Source organism: Protomyctophum parallelum, assembly GCF_964188405.1.
Source record: "Protomyctophum parallelum genome assembly, chromosome: 14".
Classification (NCBI taxonomy): Eukaryota; Metazoa; Chordata; class Actinopteri; order Myctophiformes; family Myctophidae; genus Protomyctophum; species Protomyctophum parallelum.
This window is the reverse complement of record NC_139709.1, coordinates 28,041,528-28,052,676: the sequence shown is the minus strand read 5'-3', so window position 1 is coordinate 28,052,676 and position 11,149 is coordinate 28,041,528. Positions and strand designations below refer to the sequence as shown.

Below are 11,149 nucleotides of genomic sequence, written 5' to 3'. Positions count from 1 at the left end.
TTAACAATTTTCTCTGAATATATGCTATGGGTATCAACAGGTCATTCAATTTCATCTTTCGCACTATAGGCAGGGTAAAGCCAGGACAATACAGGTTGTTCAGTTCTGGCCAAAGTAACCCCCTTGTACAAAAAAGGGAGTAAATTAGAACCCGGCAACTACCGCCCTATTTCTATTCTAAGCTCCATCTCGAAAGTGATGGAAAAAATAGTCTATGAACAGGTTGATAGACATCCCACTCCACTGACACATGCCTCCTCTATTTGAGCGACCACATCAAACACAAGGTGGATGCTGGAAAATACTGCGGCATGGTCATGCTGGACCACCAAAAGGCTTTTGACACTGTGAACCACTCCATACTGGTTAACAAGCTTAAAGCTATTGGTTTTGATAGCACATCAACGAGCTGGATGCAATCCTACCTGGAGGGGAGAGAACAGATGGTGGAGGTGAACGGAACACTCATCCCTCCTCCCAGTGAGCTGTGGCGTCCCACAAGGAAGCATACTAGGGCCTTTACTGTTCCTAATATATGTTAACGACATGACTTCAGCTTGTGACTGCAACTTGTTCCTGTTCGCAGATGACTCAGCACTGCTGGTCTCGGACAGAAACAAACTGCAGGTTGAAAAGACCCTCAGCTCTGAACTCGGTAGAATCTGCACTTGGCTCGCTGATAACAAACTATCCTTACACCTGGGAAAAACTGAATCCATTCTCTTCGGATCAAATAGTAATCTCAGCAAGGCAGATGGCTTCTTGGTTAGAGTGGGTGACAATATTATCACACGAAAAGATGAAATTACCTACCTAGGTTCCATCCTGGAGGCCAATCTTTCCGGTGATAAAATGGCCACCAACGTAATCAAAAAAGTCAATCAAAGAACAAGATTCCTTTACAGGATCTCCTCGCTGGTCAACAAAAACACCTTGAAGACCTTAACAGGAGCCCTCGTACAAGGTTTCTTTGACTATGCATCCACCTCTTGGTACCACAGCACCTCAAAGGCCCTAAAAATAAGGCTCCAGACCTCCCAAAACAAACTGGTCAGGCTCCTACTTGGCCTCACCCCCCGAACCCCTGCACACTTTGACAGGCTGGAATGGCTTAGGGTCGACGACAGAGTACAGCATCTTGCAATGGGTCTGGTCCACAAGATTCGATACACCACCAAGATACCCATGTACCTGTCTAAATACTTCCTTAATGTAAACGAAGTCCACACCCACAACACCAGAGGGAGTACAACAAACCATGTACAACCCAGATTCGGCACAAACAAGGGACTTAATTATTTTCACTCCTATGCCACCAAAATGTGGAACGCCCTACCAACAGTCATCAAGACATGTGAATCCCTTGACTCCTTCAAAACCGTTCTCAAAGGGCACCTACGGATGGCTGCAATTCGAAACTGGCCTCTGTAGAATCTGAATCCCCCCCACCGCCCCCCCCCCCTTTTTCCCCTCACTGTATATGTATCCTTTCCCTTTTTGCTTCCTATATGATGAATTCCTGTTCTGTTCTTTAACTACATAGAAGTGTCTATTTGTATGTCTCTAAATGTTTTGATGAATTGAACAATGTGGACCCTGTTGTAAACAAGTGTAATGCTTAATTGGGTCGTCCACTCACAGTTAACAGTCTTTGTATTGAGTTTGTGCTTAAAATGTACTGTCAATTCTACAAACTGTTAATAAATATTTCAATCAATCAATCAATCAATTTAAACCCCATTTATCAATTACCATTTCATTCCATGTGGAACATAAGGCTGTGACTATCTGCCATTTATCAACGATTTACGGAAATTCTGACAAATTTTCATATTACTCTTTTAGGAGTGGTATTTAATTAAATTCATTATATGACTCGCCAAGATACATGTATGCATCAAGAACAGTCTTCCTGAAAACTTGTTTGAAAAACAAAGTAATTCATCTACATTACAACAACAATTGTTGCACATCCCTTCAAAGTAACTACCAACAAATTAACAAACACACTCCGTCTATGATCATGAATGCAAATCAATGCGAAGAATGTGAAAATGGCAATTGTGTGTTACAGCATAATTATGTTAACTGTCACTGAGCACTTTCAACAACTGCTATCCAACCCACTCTCCTTCCTGAGTATGCTTAACCCTAAGTCGTATGTGACGGGGCCTGCTGTTTGTTGAGGATTACAGAACGCTTTCAGGTTGCTTTGGTTTGTAGGAGGGAGAGAACAGCATGGTTTTCATCACATACTCCCTTTACCATTTCAACACACCAATAACACAAGATTGCCTTGGACTTGGAGGAAGCAAACCAAAAGTCACCCCTTGTTTATTATTTGGAGTAGTAGGAGGGGGACAGGGGGGGGGGGCATTTTCTAGTTAGACCAAAGTGAAATATCTCTGTGCCATGCAGGGATGTTTTCTATTCCACAGAGCCATCTCTGGATGGTTAATTATGTGTCAGCTGCAAAACTGAGGTAATTTAACCTTCATCAGGATTCATCATATGAGAAGATAATGTAAGGGAATTATTCATTGCAAGTTTTAGGGGAACACAAAATAATACTTTACTTACTGTAGGGACTCTAGGCTTAAGTAGGGATGAAAGAACTGAATGCTAAATTAGTAAATTCCATATTGAACAGGGACATTTCTGAAACAGTATGTTGCACAAAATGTCTATAGTATATTAGAGACAGACAGACAGACCGACAGACAGACAGACAGACAGACAGACAGACAGACGCCCCTTTGTTCAGGATCTCATCAACATATAATTAAGCCTTCCTTAATCAAAAATCAATTGCCAATTAATAATCCTTAAGATGGGTCAAGAGCCATGATCAAGGGTGTAGTAAACAATTATCTGAAGGCAATGTTAAGAAAGTTGTCCATCTAATGATCAATACAGGTTCTGCTTTAGTATTTGTCAAGGTGAGAGTGAGTAATAATGCACTCTAGCACTGGTCTTTGCATAATATCTGATTTGACTGTGCTGTGCCTTCCCGTTATTTGGCTTGTTATTTGAAACTTTCTTCTGTATTCTCTCTTCCCTGTAGTGATTCCTGCAATGTTGAGAAAACACACACACACACACACACACACACACACACACACACACGCACACAAACAAATGGAACAAATGGCTATTAAAAATGTGTACCGGTAAATGTTTTCATTTGGCTTAAAAGTCACAAAAATAGTCACACATTTAAGAATACTAAGCAGTAAGCACGAAGAGTTGGTAAATATTGTGACTTCCCTGGGCATAACATCTTCACAGTCTGTTCTAACAGAAAAGCACATGATGCATATAGCACAAAACAGCATCTAGCACATAACAACACAACACCAAGACAATACATGACGTTCCCAAGATACACAAACACAAACCATATATATATATATATATATATATATATCTCTCTCTCTCTCTCTCTCTCTCTCTCTCTATGTCTCTCTCTCTTGTGTGTGTGTGTGTGTGTGTGTGTGTGTGTGTGTGTGTGTGTGTGTGTGTGTGTGTGTGTGTGTGTGTGTGTGTGTGTGTGTGTGTGTGTGTGTGTGTGTGTGTGCACAATGCACACAATTCATGAATTTCATATACAGTTGAGTAGGTCTATTTTGAGGTCTTCACTCTGTGCACGAATGAACAGTGAAATTGGCAAGACGGCCAGTAGGGGTCAGTGAGGTGAGCTTTTAGCCCCAGTGGCCTTTCTTTTTCATTTTTTGTCGGTGTTGGATTGCATGGGAGAGAGTTCGCAGCAGCAGCACTGAGCAGCAGCCTCAGTACCAGGCAGTGATCTCACAGAGCACTACTATTAGTGGAGGAGACACTAGACACTAGACAGTGGATAGAGAGAGAGAGGGGAGGCTGCTGCATGCTGCCGCCGCTGCCTTTTGTCGTAGCCGAAGAGGGGAACGTTTTCACCACGACCACGCCGAAGAAGCAGGCGGATATATAGCGGATTCCAAGGGGATATATTCGAACCGTTAGCCGGTCGGCATCATGATATCCATGTGCTTACACGCGGCGGGCAGGGGTCTCCTCATTCTGTTCGCGGTCTTGGCAGGACTGCAGGTAGGAATGACTGCATTTTGTATGTATGTATAGGGTTTGGGACGAGAGTTGAGTTGTTGCACCCACCCGGTTCCAGTTTGAAGCGCTTGGCTTTTTGAGACGATGCTATAATGCGATAGGATCCATCTGCCTTCCTACTGTCCACTTGTCCAGCCGTTTGCTAGCTCGGACATGTCCGTTGGTAGTTTCTAGCAGGCATGCGGTCGGTGGACAGACAGATATATATGTTGGTTGATGTACAATTTGAAAAGAAGTCTACGTCGTTGACGGGATATTCACATCCCTTGTAAACGATTGTGTCGACGTATTGCTTTGTAAAACAGTGGGGAAAATCTCCTGAAAGTCCGTTTATTTCAGTTGATCCGTTTTTATATCGTTATATTATATAGCCCCCTTTTACAGAGTTCCTGTCGCGATCTTGTTTGTTTGTAGTTAGGAAGTGTAGCAGTATTGTGTGTTGTTGCAGTTACTGGGTTTTACTTTTAAATAACATAAATGTGATTTATTATCAGGTTTGATGCTGCTTCATAACTGTTAAGGGTTGGCAAATATCGTTTGCCATCAACAGTGCTGGGTAATGTGAGCCAGAGTGAACTGGCAGACAAACGCCTTCAAATTTGTCTTAGTTAGCTCAAATAGCCTACTGACGTTTCCTAGAACAATGATCGTTATCTGTCTACTTGATTTAATTTGTTCGATTTATTGCTTATTTAAATGTCCTAGCCAGCCTACATGCCCAGAGCATTGTTCTTGTCCCTTTAAAGTTACGTGGGACTCGGGTTATCGTTTTTTTTAAAGAGTAAAAACAAAATAACATCAAAGCAATTGTAATTAGGCTAATTAAAGTTGTAAATCTAACGTTTCCTCAGCACACAGGTTAACAAAAGTGTTCTAGATTGTGGATTGGGTGGTTGAAAGGCTAACTGCTCCTCCCCCTTCCCAAGCATCCTCGATTTAAATTCCACTGATTAGAATGACAAGTGGCACGGATACCCACAATGCTCTTTTTCAGTGGGACTTTCTTTTGAGGGTTGCATCTGAAGAAAATAGGATTAGCCCTCTGTGGGTTAATGCCCACCCTATATGCTTGAGGAGATTTGCACATGCCTGTACACACACTGGGTTATTTTGTCATTTTCACAAAACACCCATCTGGGTTTAGCCTACATTTAGTTGGAATTTCTGTCTTTCTTTGCGTTATAAAGTCTCACAATGTATTTGAAATATATTAGTGTTTTCCTCCCATACAAGTATGTCCTGATTAATTATTTCCCAGAAAACTGATGTTCCAAAGCCACTGTTTGCTTGATTGTTCTGTTCACAACACTAGATGAACAGCCCTGACCTTGCAGTTCCTTGAATGATCATCAGGAAGGCAGCGTCATAGACTCATTATGCTATGCTCGCTTATTCAGAGTTTGACACACACACACACACACACACACACACACGGAATAACCGATAATATTGTGTGTGTGTGTGTGTGTCAAACTCTGAATAACCGAGCATATGATAATATGTGTGTATTTGTACACACAATATTATCATTATGCTCGGTTATTCAAAGTTTGACACACACAAATACACACACACACACACACACACACACACACACACACACACACACACTACTTTATTCCAACAGTGGTGGGTTGTAAGTGTCAGGTTTTACTGGGACCATGTTAATGCACTTCAAAGTGTTGTGTTTGTGTAGCGTAGTGTAGTGGTCAGAATACATGGCTTGGAGTCATGGATCTGACCGAAGCCCAGGCCTGGGCCCCTCCAGAGTATAAATGGAGCTTGTTCTTGCCTAGCCATGCTTTTTGGCTAATGCTTAACCCCTTTGGCCTCATTATCCTAATTGCGGTCCCCCTTAAAACAACAACAGATGCTTTTGTACAACTTCAGGGATTTCAGAACATGGCAGAGTTTTTTTTTCTTCGAGGAATTCAACTGCATATCGGAGCGTTGATTTATGACTCATCCATGTCTTCCCGCAGATCGCAGCGGCGGGCACTCTCACCGACCCCCAGCATAAATGCCAAGATCCACATTTCTCTGACTTTGAATACAATGAGGAGCTAACAAATGAGAGAGACGTAAAGATGGGAGAGTGGGTTTTCAAAGGTAAGGAGCTGTGTGTGTGTGTGTGTGTGTGTGTGTGTGTGTGTGTGTGTGTGTGTGTGTGTGTGTGTGTGTGTGTGTGTGTACACGCGTGCGTATTGCAATACATACATGTGCAGTTGTGCAGGCAATGTTTGCTTATGTAGGTTTAACATTGAGTGGAGACTCACAAGGCTTTGGCATCAGTATCAAATCTACAAGTTATGTAGATTTGCTTGTAAACCAACTAAAATGTAGATCCATTTTATTTTTGCATGCACAAAGAAAAAATCACACCTGTGTGAAGTGAGGGGCGCTCTTATCATACGTCATCATCTTCTTCTGGCCAATCACAATTTGTGTCCTCACTTTTGTCTTCAATGTATGTTTTTAACCAATTCTGGGCGGGAACCCATATTGGTATCTTACCCCCTCAGCCCGGGAACCCATATTTGGGTTCTGTACAGTATGTACAGTATTCAAAAATGTATTTTTTTTAATGCTGCTATATAAATATTTGAAGTTTTTCAGAAACCTTAGGTCAGGATTTAGAGGCGTTTTTAGAATCGGCCTTAATACTTTTGTCTTCAACGTGTTTACACAGACCCTCAAGAACAAACTAGCTCATGATGGTACTAGCAAACATTTACTTTTCAGCAGATTGTTACGAATGGCAAACTTAACATTTTGTTTTGTAATTTCAATTTAGGCCTATGTTTTCCTGATATGGATATCAGAAATAGCAAAGCTGAAGTTATTTTCCAAACATTTATAAAGGTGGCCAAAGACCACAATTCACCCACAGAACACTTCTAACCTATTTAAAAGTGTTTTGTTAGTGCAACAGAGTGGGATTAGATGACTCTTTGTTTCTCCAACCCACATATCCTCTTGCAAACAACAAAGTGAAAAATAATGGTTTTTGTAATAAGCCATTACATAGCAGAAAGCATGACCAATATCGCCTCCTTACTGTTTAATATCGCCATGCAGAAGCTACGTTGCTGGGCTTTACAGAGTACAGATGGCAATAAAATTGGAATATATCACCTGTGTGCCATTATAGAGGCCAGATCCTTGAGGTCATTTGGGCCAGAAGGCCCAGAAAACATTCTTGCTTGTGTTGGATTTCACAGTGTGTGCCTAAAACTCACAGGCAGCTGTTTGGTGGTGTGAGTCAGAGAGATGGAGGTGGAGATAGAGATGCCTATACGAACGTAAGGAGAAAGTAAGGAGAAAGGCAAGCGGGTTGAAGCGGCTCAACCTTTTGTCTTTCCCCCTCACTGTGTGTGTGTGCCCTACCTTTGTGGGGTTTAGAAGGGGGGAGTGGAGAGCTTTCACTGGAACTTACCTGCCGCACAAGCTTCCATTTGATCCTTTGGGTGATGGATTTCCCTCTCTGTTGGCTTGTGGATGAGCCGTGACCGGGGGTAATCAGGTTCCCCTTTGTTTGCCCCCCCACACCATCTCCTTCACCCTCTCCCCTTTTCTTTACCGTCCCCTCCCCCAGTGGGGCTGTTGCTCTCTATGGAGGGTTCCTTGACGGAGCAGCTCCCCTGCATCATTGTAATGCAGGAGGGGCTCAGCTACGTGGGATGATGTTAATGAAACTCCTTTCACTAATGAAAGGCTCCCGTGGCATGTTTTTGAAAGACAAAGCCCCCACAGTGTGCAGAGGAGGCCGGTAAAGCCCCACATTGTTCCAAAATGTCTTTCACCGTGCTGATGTGGAATATTGTTTCTGACAATCTGACCAGCAGGTCGGGTTTTTTTAAGGGTGCTCTGACAGCCACATGAGGTGAAGCAGGCTGAATGCCACCATGCTCTACTATAAGGATGACTACATGCATTTCATTATCTTTCTTAATTGCACCCAGGGGCCGTAAATAATGAATGAATGAGACCTGAGTGAATCTTGGGGAGTCATTCTAGTCCTCATTCCAATGCAATGCCCTTGCTTTGTTCAAAATTACCATGCCAGCTCATTTCTATATAGATACTTTTTTGTCCCTATTTTAGAGCTGGATTGTTGTGAGCGACTTCTATCTTTCTGGAGGGATCAGTACATTGCTTATATGAGAAGGGATATGTGTGTATAGTGTGTGTGTGTAATAGTACCAGGACAAAGTATTAGGTGACAGAAATGTGACTCCATTGCTCCTGCTTGTGTTGCTGTTGACCCTAGGTACAGTATGCATGAGGTGATGTGGGGGTTAGGCTATTGAATATCTCTCACATCATTGAAGGCTTCCTCTCATGGTTAACAGAATACACACTCATCCTAAGATCTTTTAAAACCTGGAACTAAGCAACATTCAGATGCAAACGGTCAGAATTGAGTGTTCTAACGTAAGCACATCCTGTGTATTAAAATAAATAGTTATTTCCATTTTTGAGATTGAATAAAATAAATGGGTGACTCAAGAGATTAACCCAGGTGGATATTGAATTTGGCCGATTAGCAGAGCAGTCAGGGAGGACAATTTGTGTTTAGACTATAAGAGATCTCCTCTCCAGTGATATTTTTTATTTTGGTTGTTTGTGGCTGAATCACCATGTGAGGCATTGGCGGGTTCCCACAGCCTACTCTCTGGGGCCCCGTATGACCTTGCCTTAAAGATTAGGATATTTACTCAGGCTTGATACAGAGTGGGAAGGAGTGACCAAACATGGCTACTCATGTCTCCATACTCGCACCGTCACGTCACGCACATGCCGAGAACACGGATATACGGGCTTAAACATTAATGCGGTATTTCCTGACGTCGTCGTTTAGTTCCTGGATAAGTTGAGTCATTCTGTTTAACCGTCTTCAATTGCAGGTGAAATGCGCAAATAGCAGTCTTGTTACTAACCGCTAATGGAATTCTGTTGGCTTTAGAGGTCTGACACACACATTGTGATCTTCTTTCGACGAGGCCTTTAAAAGGCCGGCTTGTAAAGTGAGCCGGCCTGACTCTGAGAATGATTCAGCAGAGGCTTCCCCCTCCAAAACTGGGTTAATGAAAAGCCCAAAAGCCTAATTGAACTTAATACACTCTTATGCTGCTATTCTGCCATACAACCAACCCCCAATCCATCCTACTTTCCATTTCGTGTGTGTGTGTGTGTGTGTGTGTGTGTGTGTGGGGCGCCAATTAAGAATGCTCTGGCGATGCGAGGGAAGTAGTTCAGACTTCTACGTTTGTGTGCTTTTTATGACCAGCATGTTTGGAATATCCAGAGATCTGTCTCAGTAGTTGACATTCAGACTTTGTTGTGGAGTTGTAGTGAGCTCAGGTCATTCATTATTGTTGTATCAACTATTCAGGTTTGTTACTTAAGTGAAAGTAGCAATGCCACTGTGCCATGGTATAAAAAATATATTTTAAATGTTGTTTTACCAAAAAAAAGGTCTGGATTAATTAAATTTATAGAAAAGTCTAAATTAAAAGTATTGCCATCAAAATATGTTTACAGTACCAATGTAAAAGTATCCATACATGAGCACTCAAATTGTACTATTTTCTGATCTGGTAGATCAGCTATTTTAAATACTATAAAATAGGGCTTAAAGCACGACATTACCTGTTTTCAACCTATCTTCATATAATTGGTCCACTCCTCAGCTAAACATTTTTTTTACATGCAGAAAAATAAAGGTAGAGTACTAAAAGTTAATAAAACATTCTGTGAAGTGAACGAAATCCCACATCTAGTTTTGACTAAGTCCATCTATAAATGTTGTTGTTCTGGGTCCCTGCACTCTGTCATGGCTGTGATCGTGATGGCCCCCCTGGTACAGCTGGGGCCACTCTCGGATTTGTCGGAAAGGCCCCAGTGTTTGGTCAAACGTGACCCTGCTTGACCCCCTCCCGTAAATTGGGCCAAGTGCTCACTGCTCAGCAACAGACTCGACCTTTAAAAAAAAAAAAAAAAAGGAAAAACCCACTGGAGGTTGGTGTTTTTTTGCCATGCTCTAGCTGAATGGAAGACCAGCCAAGGGGGTCCTGACCCTCACCAGGGAGGCCCCCGATGCACGGCACCTCTCGGCACATGTTGTCCTGACCTGCAGAGTTGAACATCTATCACTGGGACAAGCGGTGTGCCAGGCCAGGCATTAAAGCTGAGGTGAACGGGCCACGACGCGACTCAGAACGTCGCTGCTGGATTTGTACAGATTCTTCAAAACCTTACTCAGACAAAAATGTTTTGGTTTCTCTCCAATTCAATAGCATGATCGATGAACTTGAAACACTTTCTGTTGGGTTCATTCAGTAGGGTTGTTGTAGCCTCCAGTCACAGACACAACGTGAGCTTGCGAGTCTGTTCGAGGCATATACTGTAAGGCCAACGACTGATGTCTGTGGCTAAATAATTCAGCAGTCAGTCATGACATTTTTTTATGTTCAAATCCCTGTTCAAGGAGAGATTCTGGAAGTCATGCAGTCAGACATGGAGTACACAAAGCAGCAGGAGACGGCCGAGATGCGCTTACCTTTTTTCATTAGGGCGGCTTCTGCGTCTTTCACATATTCTCATCTCTTTTTTTATGGTCGGAGCACATCAAGCACTACCACACCGCACTTCACTGTTTGATAGGGCTCTAAATCCCCCTCTTCTCTCTTTTTTTCTTCTTTTTTAAAGCCGAGGCAGCACTTCCACTGTAAGCTTGTTTGCCAGACCAGTCCATTGCTCTCCTTCTCATTCGACTCTTGTTTTTTTTTTCCTGTTTTTTTTCTTTTCTTTCTGGAAGCATGGAAGCAGATCAATAAATCCAGGGTCTTTCGTTTGGACTAATCAATACGTTGTAATGAATGCTGCGCTCCAATTCCCAGCCAAAGCATCGCTGGCGGGTTTGGGAGGAATCTGCTCTTCCTTCTTTATTGTTATGAAACCCAATAAATTTTCACCACCCATCACTGTTGGTTTTTCCTGGGCATGCCATGGCCTAGATAGCATCCACACATATTGTGCTGGCTAA

General features: G+C 42.5%; 1 protein-coding gene across 1 annotated transcript in view; it reads left to right on the top strand.

Moving 5' to 3' along the window:
* Positions 1 to 3,798: 3,798 nt before the first annotated feature.
* The window catches only part of LOC310870405 (cadherin-2-like), a 70,178-nt gene continuing 62,827 nt past the window's right edge, over positions 3,799 to 11,149 (top strand). The window contains exons 1-2 of the mRNA XM_083781614.1: positions 3,799 to 4,083; positions 6,084 to 6,210. Of these exons, the coding sequence (XP_083637740.1) occupies positions 4,012 to 4,083; positions 6,084 to 6,210 (199 nt within the window). The 5' untranslated portion in view covers positions 3,799 to 4,011. The remainder of the gene's footprint in view (positions 4,084 to 6,083; positions 6,211 to 11,149) is intronic.